The sequence below is a fragment of the Scyliorhinus canicula genome, chromosome 18, assembly GCF_902713615.1.
Source record: "Scyliorhinus canicula chromosome 18, sScyCan1.1, whole genome shotgun sequence".
In the NCBI taxonomy this organism is placed as follows: domain Eukaryota; kingdom Metazoa; phylum Chordata; class Chondrichthyes; order Carcharhiniformes; family Scyliorhinidae; genus Scyliorhinus; species Scyliorhinus canicula.
The window spans coordinates 8,644,242-8,661,458 of record NC_052163.1 but is presented as its reverse complement, the minus strand read 5'-3'; the positions used below and the strand labels follow the sequence as shown (position 1 = coordinate 8,661,458).

The 17,217-nt window shown below is 48.0% G+C and overlaps 1 protein-coding gene across 1 annotated transcript in view; it reads right to left on the bottom strand.

Annotated features, from left to right (window-relative positions):
* The window catches only part of LOC119953069 (protein kinase C alpha type-like), a 249,538-nt gene extending 232,532 nt beyond the window's left edge, over positions 1-17,006 (bottom strand). Inside the window, exons 1-2 of the mRNA XM_038776888.1 lie at positions 16,923-17,006; positions 765-847 (exon numbers count right to left, since the gene is read on the bottom strand). Of these exons, the coding sequence (XP_038632816.1) occupies positions 765-847; positions 16,923-16,992 (153 nt within the window). The 5' untranslated portion in view covers positions 16,993-17,006. The remainder of the gene's footprint in view (positions 1-764; positions 848-16,922) is intronic.
* Between the last annotated feature and the right edge of the window lie 211 nt (positions 17,007-17,217).

Genomic DNA, 17,217 nt, shown 5'->3' with positions numbered 1-17,217 from the left:
AGCAAAAATATTAAGAGGCAAAGGCAGGTATATACAGTTAGCTCACAGATCAGCCATGATCTCATTGAACGGTCGGACAAGCTCAAGGGCCTGAATGGGCCTACTCCTGGTTCCTATTCTCAAATCTCATTGGTGAAGTTCGAATAGTCCTTCCCATCCCCATACAGCACATATAAAAACTGAACCACATGGAGTGTACCTCACACCTGGGTCCACAAGCAAAATCGAGACTGTTTCCCCCCCCCCCCCCCCCCCCCCCTTGGTTTTTTTGCCTTCTTGAAGATTGTGACTGGGAGGTTTTCCTGTGGAGCATCTAAGTGCTAAAATGCTGAATCATTCGACTCCAACCAGGAGGACGTAGTGCGGATTGGGTCAGGTAGGGGAGGAATCCCAGTCTGCATCACTCTAGCCCTCCAGGCCGGGGAGTGTATGCCAAAGTGAGCAACACTGATGGACTCGATAATGGAGGGGAAGCTGCCAAATCATGTGAATCACACTCGTGACTTTGAAGTACGTCATCGACCACAGGTCGATAAAGTCCCACCAATGGTTTAACCACTGCTTTCAATAGTTTTGACAGGAAAACATACAGTTGAAGAGGCAACAGGACACAGAATAAATTCATGAAGATTTCCTGGACGTGGTATTTTTAAATCCACCATCCTGCAAACGAACGGTTACTCCTGCCAATATGATAATAATTACACATTCGAGAAAGTGTCCATCATGATACTAGGCACTGATTATTAAAGCCTTGTACTCACATCAGTGTCCGGTCCTTTATCTGCTCCGGGGCAGGAGAAGGTAACAAACTCATGACACCTCTTGTGCACCACAAAACAGCAGACTGAATGAGAGGGGAGCAAAAAAGAAAGAGGGAGACAAGCGTTAAAACATTTTTACAAACCATTCCTGCGACGCGGAAGAACAACAACAGTAATGACAAATGCAGCCCCCGGGTTTGGGCGCGGGGTCGAGAGAGAGGCAGGTGGACTGAGAACAGGATGAAATTTTGCTGAGGTGCCAACACCTGATGAACAGTGTGACCACCTCTCTCCCATCTCCGCTCACACATGAACAAATGCTTGGGCAAGAGTACAGAGGGCCTGTTTCCAGTGATACCCAAGACCAGTGCTATTGGGGAGGGAGAGAGAGGAAAAGCAGGTGGATAGGTCAAGATTCTCTGCAGCTCAGCATGCCTTGAGTGTGTGTAAATATGTGCTTTCACAAACTTCATTAGTAAACATAAAAGGTATTTATTAATAAGAATTGTACAGCAGCTACATCGCTCTAGCTCGCTCCAAAATGTCTCTGTCCAGGAGCCTCTCACACTGAGTCCCGATTGGTCACCCAGACCAGGTGACCCTTACTCTGCTGTGTTACCCTGAAAAGGGACAATCACGGCAGTATGTTTAATGCTTCTTCCCTCTTCACCGTGACCCTGATCTGTTGTTTCTTTATTTGTGCCACTATCAACTTCTTTTGCCTGGCACCATTAACCATCCCTTTTGTCATTTCATCCCTCTTGCCTTCCACCAAAGACTTCCTTGTATTATTACCCCTTCCCTGGCATTGCTTTAAACCTCTCTTACTTTAAACCTCTCTTACTTTCTCCACTTCTGATAAAAGGCTATCAAACTGAAACATTAACTCTGTTTCTCTCTCCACACACACTGCCTGACCTGCTGCATATTTCCACCATTTCCAGTTTCTATTTACCGTATAAAAGTGCAAGTCCTTCTCTCGGAGCTATCTGTTGTTGATTTGGCTCACAATCTTCACCCTCCTCACTTTTCTCATTTTCTGATTTTCAAACTGAAGCTTAGCAACCATCAAGCCGTAACTTGTACATGAACCTCAGCTGTACTCTCACTTAGCAAGGGCCTGTGGGCTGGTCTCTGGACCATTAACCTGGGGTTTACCCATTTACACACACACACACACACACACAATGAAGTCTTTCATTGCTTAACAGTAAGGTATAGTTTGGGAACTTTGTGTTTAATTTTGTGTTGAACACTGATACGTTGTCGGAGTTTGACCTGGCTCTGTGTCCCCGGCCTCTCGTACTTCTCCTTCAGATTTAACATCAGCTGGTAGAATCAGTACATTGGGGGCTTTGGGCGGAGGGTCCAATCACATCACCTCCAGCTCACACCCCAGCTGTCATGGTTAAACTGTTACATATAATCGACAGTCAGATTCACAAACGCCCTAAACTGTCAACTGCTCATCTGTGACACTGAATTTGGGCCACAGTCAATGTTCTACTTCCAAAACTCCAACAACAGCAAACTGCGTCTAACCCAATGTGCTGAATTATATATCCCATGTGACAACTATTGCTGCTAAAATTACGCATCAGAAAAACTCTCCCGTTATCGATCGGCGGGTTTCCCCAGCGTCCAACACACAGGCATTCTCTAATAAAAGCAAATTACTGCGGAGGCTGGAATCTGAAACCAAAGAGAAAATGCTGGAAAATCGCAGCAAGTCTGGCAGCATCTGTAGGGAGAGAAAAGAGCTAACGTTTCATGTCCAATGACTCTTTGTCAAAGCTTTGAACTCGAAACGTTAGCACTTTTCTCTCCCTACAGATGTTGCCAGAACTGCTGAGATTTTCCAACATTTTCTCTTTTGGACACAGGCACCCTCGGATTGGAGGGAATCCGAGTTCCCCAAGGGTGCAGGAGTCAGACGGTGCTACACGAGATCTCAGAACTGTGACCTGACCCACAATCAGCGAAGTGAGCCAACTCTAGGGGTGCAGTTTAACAGACAGGTTCTAAGTGCCGTAGTGAGCGAGGTTTCCCGGGAACTCCTCCACGGCTGCGTTGGCGAGCTCCTGACATAGCACGTAGGGTGGGAGTCTCCTCCCCACGCCTGCACGGCGAACAGAAATTCCCGCCCGTGGTCAATGGACCGTTACATGTTCTGCATCCTGCCTGTGGCCACCTTGCGGCAGGTGGGGCGGAATAATCCGGCCCGTAAGTCATTTTGTTGGGCCCCCGAGAGTTCCTCTCTGGGCGAGCCCACACTTAGAATTATTTTCATCACTGGGGATCTGCACTGGTTGGCCAGACTGGCTCCTCAAAAGATCAGGCCGCCATTTTGGAAGGGTGCCCCGATCTCTCAGTGAGCTTGGGGTTCCCCCATCCACGGGCAATGTCACCCCCCCCCCCCATACACATGGGCAGTATCCCACACTCCTTTCCCCTAATTGAGGACACTCCACTATGGGTTACTGAGACTCTCCCCTCCCCCCAATCAACCATCCCACACCCTCTTTTGGGCCATCCCACACCCTCTTTTGGGCCATCCCACACCCTCTTTTGGGCCATCCCACACCCTCTATGGGACTCCCAGCCTTCAACCCCAACCTTCCTGAGGCCCCTTCTTCCCCGCCCTTCACCCCCCCCCCCAACCTCCATACCCCCCTCATCCCTTCTATCACGGGCATCACTCCCCTCAGACCCTGACCCATGGCAGTGCCATCCTGGCATTTCCCCTGCCAGCCTGGCACTGCCTAGGTGCCCAAGTGTCAGCCTGCCCTGTCCTAGACCACCCAGGGGCCTCCAATGGCCTGGGAGATCCCCGGTTGCTGTTCTGCCTGCTCCACGTTTGTGTGATCCAGTGCTAATTGTCGCTCACGGCAACTCTCCCTGGCGAGCTGGTAAGATCACAAGTGGCCGTTAGATTGGGCAACCATCTCGTTAATGAGATGGAGGTTGGTCTTAATTGGTGATTATTGGTTCCTCGCTGCGCCTAGGCGTGTTCTGGAATCTGCCAAGGGTAGCAAGCCGGTTAGATTGTAAACCACTTGTCCCCTGACAAAGTTCCCGATTTAGGCCGCTCAAGCAATCTAAACGGTTTCCATGGATTCTCGCCAGGCCCGACTAAGACTGTTCAATCGCGCCGTAGAACCCGTGCCATAGAAATGTAAAGCAGCTGAAGAAACTTCCTCATTGTAAATCCATTCACTTGCTGACAGCTCAACTGTCTCCCAATGTAAAGTCACTATTGCATGAAACACTGGAGCCATCATTTCCTAAGACTGTTATACGCTCCGTGTTTCCCTCATGCTGGTCCCTCAGGGTACAGTGAATGGCTGTGTGTGCTGTGAAGTCCTGGGAACCATTCCATGCCATTCCTGGGTGTAACTGCAATTAGATTAGGATTCACCAAGGTTGGAGGTAGACCTGTTTGCCAGGTAGACCTGTCACTGGGCAATGAAGACCAAAAGTAACAGTCTTACCGGGTATTGCCTTTCACCACCTGAAAGAGAAAATGTCAGGTGATGTGATTGACCTGAAACATGAGCCCACTTCCTCGCTTCACAGGCCCTGCCCTGCACAGGCCCTGCCCTGCACAGGCCCCGCCCTGCACAGGCCCCGCCCTGCACAGGCCCTGCCCTGCACAGGCCCCGCCCTGCACAGGCCCCGCCCTGCACAGGGCCCGCCCTGCACAGGCCCCGCCCTGCACAGGCCCCGCCCTGCACAGGCCCTGCCTTTCACAGGCCCTTCCCTGCACAGGCCCCTCCCTGCACAGGCCCCGCCCTTCACAGGCCCTGCTCGAGTTTTGAGTGTTTTCCAGGATTCTCTAGTTAGTTCAGATTTCCAGCATCCTCCACATTTTCCTCTGAATGCAAACGGCTAACGAGCTGATTTTAAAACTCTCCAACATTGGCGGCTGTGCCTTCAGCTACCTTGGCCATCAACTCGGAAATGCTTTCCGTAATCTCCTCTATCTCAAAATCCTCCTTTAAACCACACTTTTTTTTAAATTTAGAGTATCCAATTATTTTTTTCTCCAATTAAGGTGCAATTTAGCGTGGCCAATCCACCTCCCCTGCACATCTTTGGGTTGTGGGGGCGAGACCCACGCAGACACGGGGAGAAAGTGCAAACTCTACACGGACTGTGACAGAGAGCTGGGATTCGAACCCAGGTCCTCAGCGCCGCAGTCCCAGTGCTAGCCACTGCGCCACATGCCGCCCCCTCTTTAAGCCACACTTAATAAAACCAACTCTTTAACCGAGCTCAATATCTCGTGGTTTGCGATCAAATTTTATTTGATAATTGCTTCTGTGAAGTATCTCAGCACACTTCATCACTTCCAAGGTGTTATGCGGATGTACATTGCTGTTTTGATGCTGTCCGTGATACCATCTCCCAGCACTTAGAACTCACTGAAACACAACCACCTCATGAAAAAACAATCATAGTGAAACCATTACTTTTAATGAGAGAAGGAGCTGGTTAAATGTAATTACTTTAAAAATGTTATGTTTCGTCCATTATTGTCTAGTTATTATTGAATAAACTTGCTTGGGGTTTAAAGTATGAAATATGAGCCGCATGCTGGCGCACCAGCATTGGAGGCAGGCTGCGTCCAGGGAAATATTGAACATCCAGACTGGGGCTGGGGATGTGGTGTCAGAGCCAGGGAAGTATTACCAGGTCCTGTATGAGGCAGACCCAGGAGGAGAGGAGGGGGTCATGGGGCGGCTTCTGGAAGAGCTGGAATTTCCCCAGGTGGAGGAAGCAAAGAGGCAGGTGTTGGAGGAGCCCCTGGGGCTGAGGGAGGTGCTGGATAGTATCAGAGGTATGAAATCGGGGAAGGCCCGGATGGGTACCCGGCAGAATTTGATAAGGAATTTGCAGCGGACCTGGCACCACATCTGTTGGGGGCGTTTAATGAAGCACTGGAGAAGGGTGAGTTGCCGGAGATGATGAAGCAGGCAGTAATCACACTAATCCCAAAAAAGGGAAGGATCCGGTGGAATGTGGGTCATATAGACCCATATCACAATTGAACACGGATGTGAAAGTATTGGCTAAGTTGTTGGCTAAGTTGTTGGCGGGGAGGATGGAGGATTGTGTCCCGGGGGTGGTTGCAGAAGATCAAACAGGCTTTGTGAAGGGCAGGCAGCTCGCGAGTGATATAAGACGGCTGTTGAATGTGGTGATGAATCCGTTGGGGGCTCTGGTACCGGAGGTGGTGGTGTCCATGGACGCGGAGAAAGCATTTGATCGGGTGGAGTGGCGGTGCTTGTTCGAAGGTTTGAGTTCGGGCCGAGATTTGTGGCACGGGTGCGGTTGATGTATGTGGCGCGAAGAAGGAGGGTGAGGACAAATGATGTGAGCTCACGGAGCTTTGATTTGCACAGGGGTACGAGACAGGGGTGTCCGCTGTCACCGCTGCTGTTTGCGCTGGCCATAGAGCCATTGGCATTGGCTCTCAGGGGGTCGGCAGAGTGGCAGGGGGTAATGAGGGGACAGAGGCTCTCAGGGGGTCGGCAGAGTGGCAGGGGGTTGGCAGAGTGGCAGGGGATAATGAGGGGACAGAGGGAGCATCGGGTCTCGCTCTATGCCGGTGACTACCTGCTGTATGTTTCGGATCCGTTGGAGAGTATGGGAAGGATTATGGGCCTGTTGGGGAAGTTTGGAGGATTCACGGGATACAAGCTAAATGTAGGGAGAAGCGAGGTATTCCCGGTGAATGAGCTAGCACAGCAGGCTAATTTAGGGGGGATGCCATTTACGGTGCGAGGGATAGGTTTAGGTATTTGGGGATTCAGGTAGCGAGGGAATGGACGGGGCTCCATAAGTGGGACTTAACGAAGCTGGTGGAGGAGGCCAGGGAAGATCTTAAGAGGTGGGATACACTGTACTTAACGTTGGCGGGGAGGGTCCAAGTGGTGAAAATGAATATTCTGCCGAGGTTCTTGTTTATCTTTCAGGCTCTCCCGATCTTTATACCGAAGGCCTTTTTTCGGAAAGTGGACACGATCATCTCTGACTTTGTATGGACGGGGAAGGTGCCGAGGGTGGGGAGGACCCTGCTACAGAGGCAGAGGCAGCGGGGGGGGGGGGGGGGGTTTGGCGTTGCCAAACTTGCTTCATTATTATTGGGAGGTAAATGTGGACAAGGTGCGGCGGTGGTGGGAAGGAGAAGGGGTAGAGTGGGTTAGGATGGAGGAGGAATCTTGTAAGGGGTCTAGTTTGAGGGCTATGGTGATGGCAGCATTGCCAATGGCTTCGAGTAGGTATTCAGGGAGCCCAGTGGTGCAGTCTACGGTGAAGATATGGAATCAGCTGAGGAGGCATTTTAGGGTGGAAGGGATGTCGGTGCTAACGCCGCTGTGCGAGAATCATGGGTTTGAGCCAGGAGGGATGGATAGTGTATACAGGAGGTGGAGGGAAGTGGGGCTGGTCACGGTGAGAGATTTGTATTTGGAGGAAGGTTCGCCATTCTGGAGGAGCTCTGTAACTCTGAAAGGAGGACTATTTCACAGAGCGATCGAACAGAAGCAGTGATTGAAGTGATTTACACAGTTACCCTGGGAACACCCTGTATTTAGATATCAGGGTAAGTGACAGAATAGTGTGAAACACACAAACCACAGATAGCTACACCACAGTGGGTAAAAGAAGCACGTCATCCTGATCACCACACTTTCGGAAGGAGGTCCTTGAGAGGGTGCAGAGGGGATTGACCGGAATGGTTTGAGTGAATTTAGCTCCAAGGTTAGGTTGTAGAGAAGCTGGAGCTGTTTCCCCTTGGAGCGAACGAGGTTGAGGGAGATCAGATAGAGATGTACAAAATTCTCACAAGTTTAAATGGGGTACATGAAGAAAGGCTGTTGTCATGAGCTGATGGTACGAGGATTAGGGGGGGGGGGGGGGAACAGATGTAAAGTTCTCGGCAAGAGATGCAAGGTTTGTGAGAATTTCTGTGTTTTTTAAACCAGCGAGTGGTAATGACCTGGATCTTGCTGGCTATCAGGGTAGTGCTGGACGAGGCTCTTTCACATCCCTCCCACTCCACCAGGCCCGATGGGGGCTGTACAATCCAGTCCTTGGGAGAGAGACTCGAACCTGGTGCTTCTGTTTCAGAGGCTACAAGGCCCTCCAACCCATTCAGCCCACTTCTAATAGAAGCAAAGAGCGGGATTATCCGTTGCCCGACACGATATCATAATCGGCGATTAGGCAGAGAATCACTTTTGACGCCAAAATCGGGGGCAGCGCCTGTTTTCGGATGTTCCGCCCCCCCCCTCTCCAAAACAGTATCACCGGGGAGTACGCCGCACGCCATTGGGACGGCCTCAGGACGTCGCCTGAAGGCCCTCCACCCCCGATGGACCGACTTCCCGCCGGCACGGGCCATGTGTGCTCTGAGTTTTCGTCAACCTCGTGTGGCGACTGCAGACTGTATCCAGCGCCGCCACAGCGGGGGGAGGGGGGCTATTCCGCTGGCCGGGTGGGCTTCGGCGGGGGCGGTCCGGGGTGGCAAGGGGGGGCCCACTACCTGGCAGGTAGGGTCCGCATGTGGCCGGTGCCATGTTGTACAACACGACCGCTGCAGGTCGTCACCCTGCGCGTGCATGGCCACGGACCCGGAAACTCGCCGGCCAGTTTTGGCGCGGGAGCCGGGATTTTACCCGGCCCCACTGCTAGTCCCTCACCGGTCCCGGAATCAGTTTGGCACCGATTTTGCAGTCGGAAAAACGCCACTGTTCCCACGCCGGCACTTAGCCGCAGAATTGGAGAATCCAGCCCAAAATGTCCGCATGTCAATTACTCAATGCTACCACTGGGAAATTCAAGCACTTTTAGCAAAGAATAAAAGTGACCATTTTCTATGCTGTCTATAAGCCTGGGGGGCTTTTAAATTAAAGAGCACAAATTAATCTGCTTAATAAGTCAACTTTTAGGACAGAACAATTTACTCTCAAGATAAAAAGGATTTATTTTCCCAAAAAGCCTCTGAAGGTGCAATGCTCAGGCAGTAACTGCTGAGCAAGGAAGACTGGCAGCCAAGCTTTGCACCCTCCGTACCAACATCTGTCCACCTCATGCCTTACTAATCGGATCCCATGTCCAAATCAGAGACTGAAAATAAGATTAGGCTGCTTTAAAACACAAACTGCTGCATTTAAAAGCAGGAGGTCTGTTGCGTTCCAGAGAGTTTTAAATTATCCCCATTATTTGTTTTAAAGTGCCCAGCTAATCCAGCTGCTGAGCGGTTTTAAATGGGATTCTTGGTAAAAGATGCCACTCAATGCTGAAGCAACTTTCGTGAAGCCCGGTTAGAATAGCTTTGCCTCTCGGCCAACCTGGTTTTTGACTTTCACAGTTTGGGACAATATTTTCGTCATGCAATCATTTATCGCTGTACGGCCACCTGCAGATTTCCACCATCACCATTTCCTTCTGTTACGACACCCTGGGCTAATGCGCGGTCAATTCCAGCCCCACTTGACCCAGAGTCACAACACAAGTGAATTGACTAATAATTCTTAGCAAAACACCCAAAGTCTTTGGCCCTTGGCTGCCTAATAATTACAGTCATCGGGTTTGTAAATTTGAACACAATTTTGTTTACTTTTTAATTATAACAGGAAGTATAATGGAATATGCTCCTGAATTTTACCTGAGAAAGGACGTACTTCTGCTGGAGGGTGTGCAGAACCCTCCCCTTCTTCCCTCCCTCCCCTCTCCTCCTCCTTTCCCATTACAATAGACAGAACCACTCAATTTAAATGACAAAATATATTTTATTTCAAGAAACTGATAAAAGTTGAAGTAGTTTAGCATCATTGTTCAGCTAATAAGGTTAAACATCAAGTTAAATGTTAATTGGTTTCAAAGTTTTGTATTTATAAAATTATTTTTGTTAATAAATGTTTTACGTTAAACTTTGCAAGCTTCTACAAATGTCTTACTGGAATATCGAAACACAACATTTATTTATGAGATAATTATAAATGAATACGATAATTGAAGTAAACAAGACAGAAAGAAGGTAAGATCGTGGCACACTGGTTAGCACTGCTGCCTCACAACACCAGGGAGCCATGTTCAATTCAGACGTTGGGTGATGTTGTGGTGTTTGCACATTCTCCCAGTGTCTGCATGGGTTTCTTGAAACCATGGAATAGAACCATAGAATTCCTACAGTGCATCTACCCTCCGAAAGACTATCCTATCCTTGTCCCACTCTCCCTGGAACTTAACCTGTACATCCCTGGACACTAAGGGGCAACTTCTTTGGACTGTGGGAGGAAACTGGAGCACCCGGAAGAACGCACGCAGACACAGGAAGAATGTAGAAACTCACCAAAGTCCGGAATTGAACCTGGGTCCCTGGCACCGTGAGGCAGCTGTGCTGAACATTGTCCCACCGTGCTACCGCCTTTTCCTCCAGGTGATCTGGTTTCCTCCCACAGTCCAAAGATGTGCAGGTTAGGTGGATTGGCCATGCTAAATTGCCCCTTAGTGTCCACAGGTAAGGTGGGGTTACTGAGATAGGGCGGGTACATGGGTATGGTTATGGTGCCCATTTCAACATCGGTACAGACTCAATGAGCCAAAAGGCTTTCTTCTGCACTGCAGATATTCTATTTTTATTTATTTATTTTTTATATAAATTTGGCATACTCAATTCTTTTTTTTTCCAATTAAGGGGCAATTTAGTGTGGCCAATCCACCTACGCTGCACATATTTTTGGGTTGTGGGGGTGAGGCCCACGCAGACACAGGGAGAATGTGCAACTCCACATGGAGTTACCCGGAGCCGGGATTGAACCCAAGTCCTCGGCACTGTGAGGCAGCAGTGATAACCACTGCACCACCGTGCTGCCCCACTCTATTACACTCCTTTTTCTATATAGAAATTTAAAGTACCCAATTCATGTTTTCCAATTAAGGGGCAATTTAGCATGTTCAATCTACCTATCCTGCACATCTTTGGATTGTGGGGGCGAAACCCACGCAAACACGGGGAGAATGTGCAATCTCCACACGGACAGTGACCCAGAGCCGGGATCGAACCTGGGACCTCAGCGCCGTGAGACCGCAATGCTGCCCTACTCCATTACACTCATGACTTATGCCACAATCTTTGGGGGGTCAGTAGGTGAGTTACTTCCTGTAGGATTCCGAGCCTTTGACCTGCCTGGTAGCCACAGTATTAATGTGGCTAGTCCAATTCAGTTTCTGATCAATGGTAACCCCAGGATGTTGATTGTGGGGGATTCAGCGATGGTAATGCCATTGAATGTCAAGGGGTGGTGGTAAGATCCTCTCTTGTAGGAGATGGTCATTGCCTGGCATTTCTGTGGCACAAATGTAATTTGCCACTTGTCAGCCCCAAGCCTGGATATTGTCCAGGTCTTGCTGCATTTGGGCATGGACTGCTTCATTATCTGAGGAGTCGCGAAAGATGCTGAACATTGTGCAGTCATCCCCACTTCTGACCTTATGATGAAAGGGATTGATGAAGCAGCTGAAGATGGTTAGGCCTAGGACACTACCCTGATGTCCTGCAATTGAGATGATTGAACTCCAACCACCACAACCATCTTACTTTCTGCCGGGTATGACTCTAACCAACGGAGAGTTTTCCCCGATTCCCATTGACTCCAGTTTTGCTAGAGCTCCTTGATGCCGTACTTGGTCAAATGCTGCCTTGATGTCAAGGGCAGTCACTCTCACCTCACCTCTGGCATTCTGCTCTTCTGTCCATGTTTGAACCAAGGCTGTAATGAGGTCAGGAGCTGAGTGACCCTGGCAGAACCCAAAATGAGCATCCGTGAGCAGGTTATTGCTGAGTAAGTGCCACTTGATAGCACTTTGATGACTCCTTACATCATTTTGCTGATAATGGAGAGTAGACTGATGGTGCAGTAATTGACTGGGTTGGGTTTGTCCTGTTTCTTGTGTACAGGTCACACCTGGGCTATTTTCCACATTGCCGGTAGATGCCAGTCTTGTAGCTGTACTGGGACAGCTCGGCTAGGGATGCGGCAGGTTCTGGAGCACATCTTCAGTACTATTGCCAGATTATTATCAGGCCCATAGCCTTTGCTGTATCCAGTGCCTTCAGCCATTTCTTCATATCACGTGGAGTGAATCATATTGGCTGGAGACTAGCAACCGTGATGCTGGGGACCTCCGGAAGAGACCGAGATGGATCATCCACTCAGCACTTCTGGCTGAAGATTGTTGCGAATACCTCAGCCTTGTCTTTTGAACATACTGGGGATTATTGAGGATGAGGATATTTGTGGAGCCTCCTCCAGTGAGTTGTTTAATTTTCCACCACCATTCACGGCTGGACGTGGCAGGACTGCAGAGCTTAGATCTGATGCGTTTCTTGTAGAATCGCTTAGCTCTGACTATTGCTTGCTGCTTATTCTCCATTTGCCTGGATGAGCGCAGCTCCAACAACATTCAAGAAGCTCAACACCATCCAGGACAAAGCAACCCATTTGAATGGCACCCCATCCAAAAACATTCACTCCCTCCACCACCATGAACAGTAGCAGCCGTGTGCAGCATATACAAGATGCACTGCAGGAACCCACCAAGGTTCCTCCGACAGCATCTTCCAAACCCACGACCATTACCATCCAGGACAAGAGCAGCAGATACCTGGGAACTCCACCACCTGGAGGTTCCTCTCCAAGTCACTCACCATCCTGACTTGGAAATATATCGGCCATTCCTTCACTGTCGCTGGGTCAAAATCATGCAGCTCCCTCCCTGACAGCACAGTAGGTGTACCTGCACCACACGGACTGCAGGAATTAAAAAAGGTAGTTCACCACCACCTTCTCCGACAAAATTAGCGATGGACAAAAAATGCTGGCCTCGTCAACAATGCCCATAGCTAGTAAATTAATTTTTAAAAAGGCGCTGCCAGACATATTTCATTTTCTGTTTTTTTTCCAGAGATACACGCACAAAATACCTTGTAGCTTTGTTATCACTCAGATGGGCAGTATATATGGGAGCACTCAGTCACAACATTGGGAGCAATGGATGGGGGAAAACTATGACACTGAGGTACTGCGGGCTCACAGTCACATGGAAAATTTGGCCATCATTCCCAGTTGACACCAATGAGGCAGGGGTCAAGGGGCAGTCACTGGAACCTTACATTTCTCGGACCTTCCCATTTCCTGCTCCTGGTCAAAGGCACTTTGTTGAGGCCAGGCCCTTTAACCAGTAAAGCAGTGAAACATCACCCCATCATCTTACTGATTTTCAGATAGCTGACCAACTTCCAGAGTTTACACCCCTGTTTTAAGTCCCTCTTTGAACCGTACTGCAGTCATTATAACACTGGAGGTACAGATTGTCTTCAATATTATGGTTCCTTTTTCATTTATTTCAGCAACACTACATAACTACCTCATAAAAAGGGTGCACAAGGTCGATGATAAGTTGGAAGAACACGATAGTGTATGAAATTGAAAATATTGCTCTCCTATCTCAAGGCTATAAAAGGGAACAAAGAACTTTCAAGCTGTGCTGGAACCTTAGTAACGTAACAATAAATCACGGTGTTTACAATTATAACTGATTTTAATATAATGGCAGTAGTGTGGAACAATGTAGGGCTTCCCATACAAGCTCTCATTCCTAACCAGTGAATAATGCTTCCAAATTAAAAATCTCAGCCTTCTGTTTAGCTTCCTCCTCCAGTCTTTAGTCAGATCACAGTTCCAAGGATATTCTGTTCAGATTTGAGTACCCAATCCTGGAACAAATATCCAGCCTTCAGAATAGGTGCAGCTCAGTTTCTTTAAATTAACAAAGTTACTGTGAAAATTCGGCAGTCGCCACACTCCAGCGCCTGTTCAGGTACACAGAGGGAGTATTCAGAATGTGCTGTGCCGTTCTGTTGTTAGTAATGAAGTTGTTAGTTATAAATATGACCCAGCAGTAAGATCCCACTGCATTCTTGGGTGAAAAGAAGGGGAGGTCTCTCTGCTGCCCTGAATAATGCTTAATTCTCAATCAATAACTAAAAAAAATGATCCCGTTATTTATTTCACTGTTATTTGTGGGAGCTTACCGTACGCAAATTAGCTGCAGTTTCATTTCAAAAGTATGACATTGGCTATAAAAAACTTTGGGACACGTTGCGAGGTCATGAAAGGCACTATATAAATGCAAATCTATTTTTTCCCTTGGAGTTGTATGGTTGAGGAGTGTGTAAGGATAAGGATAATATTACAGTGCTGAAGGCAGGGAGCATCCCGGGGAGTGTCATGGCTGAATCTATTTAGTTAGAGCTAAGCACAATAGAGATGGCGTTACACTGCTGGGTGGATTCCATAGGCCAAAGTGGGAAAGAAAAAGAGAACCAAATTTGTAAGGAAATTGCGGAGTAATTGAAAGCTAACTTGTTATAATGGGGAAATTTAGGGCAGCACGGTGGCGCAGTGGGTTAGCCCTGCTGCGTCACAGCCGCCGAGGTCCCAGGTTCGATCCCGGCCCTGGGTCACTGTCCGTATGGAGTTTGCACATTCTCTCCGTGTCTGCGTGGGTTTCGCCCCCACAACCCAAAGATGTGCAGGCTAGGTGGATTGGCCACGCTAAATTACCCCTTAGTTGGAAAAAAAATAATTGGGTACTCTAAAATTTATTTATAAAAAAAAAATGGGGAACTTTAATTATCATGATGTAGATGAAGTAAAGGGCAGAGAGGCAGCAGAGCTTCCGAAGTGTGTTCAGAAGAACTTTCTTGGATCAGTACTTCCTTGGCTGATTGAAGAGAGACCTTTTGCTGGATTGATTCTAGGATAAGAGGTGGATCAAGTGTCATAAGTTCTGCTCCTTCTCACAAACACCTTTATTTTCCTTTAACACAACTCTGTACAAAACTCTATCATCACATCACATGCCCCAAAGGCCACCTAAAGCTTCTTTACATATCAAGTGTCAATAATTGGATACTTAACATAAATGAAACAATTAATTGGAATGTCTCTTAACCCATTACTTAACACTGGAGAGTGCAAGTACAAGTTTTAAAATTTGCAAATGACACAAAACTTGGAAGTACTGTGAACTGTGAGCAGGATAGTGATAGACGTCAAGAGGAATAGAACTAGAGGAACAACACGACACATGGCAGATAAAGGGGTGTAGAAACAGAGTGACCTGTGTAAATATGTACACAAATTATTGAAAGTGGCAGAACAGATTGAGAAAAAAATTAATAAGGAATCATTGGGCAGGATTTACTGGATGTTGACACCAGCAGGATATTCCGGTCCCAGGATGGCACACGGATTTCCCGTGACGAGGGATGCAGTCAAGGGAAATCCCTGGCGGGCTGCCTCTGCTGCCAGAAGACTCGCGATGGGTTGGCGGTAAATCCCATCCCTGGTCTTTGGAAATAGAGCCACACAGCACAAAAGCAAGAAAGTTATGGTAAACCTTTATAAAACTATGATTCCATCTCTACTGCAGTATTGTACTATTCCGGTACCGCTCTTCAGTGGGGATGTGAAGACTTTCGATAGGGTGCAGGAATGACTCATAGGAATGGCTCCATACTGCAGTTGAGGCTGAACCAATGTTTTAGAAAGGTTCACCAAAACCGCCTTGCTTTTGCACTCTTTCTGGCCGTTTACAGTGGAGGGATTTTCCAGTCCTGTCGATGGTGCAGTCCCGCTGCGGGTTTCCCGGCGGCAGTGGGTGCATTCAACAGGGAAGCCCCACCTCCAGTCTCAAATTCTAAAGCCCAGGATTCCGTGTGTCTTATGAACTACTTTCTCCATCTGCCCTGCTACCTTCAATAATGAAGAACCTCAGTTATGCTGATGGTTACCACCTGCTTCTCAAGGGAGGCTGTGGCGTTGTGGTATTATCACTGGACTAGTAATCCAGAGACCCAGAGTCATGCTCTACGGATCTGGGTTCGAATCCCGCCATGGCAGATGATTAAATTTGAATTCAATGCAAATCAATAATTTAAAAAACCTTTTCTTCCCTCATGTCGTCTTTGGTTCTTTTGCCAATTGTCTTCAACATCAGTCCTCACAACATCCTGATGACCATGAAACTATTGTCGATTGTCGCAAAAACCCATCTGGTTCACTAATGTCCTTTAGGGAAGGAAATCTGCCGTCCTTACCTGGTCTGACCTACAGCAATGTGGTTGACTCTTCACTGCCCCCTCAAGGGCAATTAGGGATGGGCAATAAATGCTGGCACAGCCAGCGACACCCACGTCCCATGAACGAATAAAACAAAAAGCTAGCATTGCCAACGATGCTCATACCCCTCCCCAAAAGTATTTTTAAAAATTGTTACATTGGGGACGCTAGGGCTGTTCTCCTGAAAGAATGTGGTGAGGAGATTTCAGAGAGGTGTTCGGAATCATGAAGGATTTACTCCGAGTAGATAGGAGAGATTACTGTTCTCATTGGCAGGGTGTTGAGAAGCACTGATCGAAAGCAATTGGCAAAAGAACCAAAGGTGACAAAAGATTTTTTTTAAATGCAGCGAGTGGTTAGGATCTTCAATGCACTGCCTGAGGCAGGGAAGGTGGATTCAATCATGGCTTTCAAAAGAAAACTGGATAGATAGAGAAATACAGCACAGAACAGGCCCTTCGGCCCACGATGCTGTGCCGAACTTTTGTCCTAGGTTAATCATAGATCATAGAATTTTGGACACTAAGGGCAATTTATCATGGCCAATCCACCCAACCTGCACATCTTTGGACTGTGGGCGGAAACCGGAGCACCCGGAGGAAACCCACGCACACACGGGGAGGATGTGCAGACTCCACACAGACAGTGACCCAAGCCGGAATCGAACCTGGGACCCTGGAGCTGTGAAGCCATTGTGCTATCCACAATGCTACCGTGCTGCCCTTAAGAACAAATTAATCTACACTCCATGGATCATTGTCTGAAGGGAAAATATTTGTGGGGCTACGGGGAATTGGGAAGCTGTGGGACTCAATGGATTGCTCTTGCAGAGACACAGCGGACACTATGGGCTGAATGGCCTCACCTACCCTGCAGTAACCATGACTGTCTATATATATATATATATATATATATATATATGTATATACTATATGTTTCTGGAACCCACCTCTTCATTCACCTGAGGAAGGAGCTGTGCTCCGAAAGCTAGTGATTCCAAACCAATCTGTTGGACTTCTTACTGTAACCATGAAGAGTCTATGATTCCAAGTGCACCCACGCAGGGAATGGTCCAGTGGGTTTGTGTATCCTATAACAAACCATCTACAAATGGGATCAGAGATCATATGCAACTGGCAGACAGAGATGTTCAACTCCAGATTCTTCCGACCACCCTCCAATAATCTGTACTAGAAGGCACAGAGGAGCTTAAAATATTAAAGTAATTCTTTAAAATGACAACATACTAATTTTCA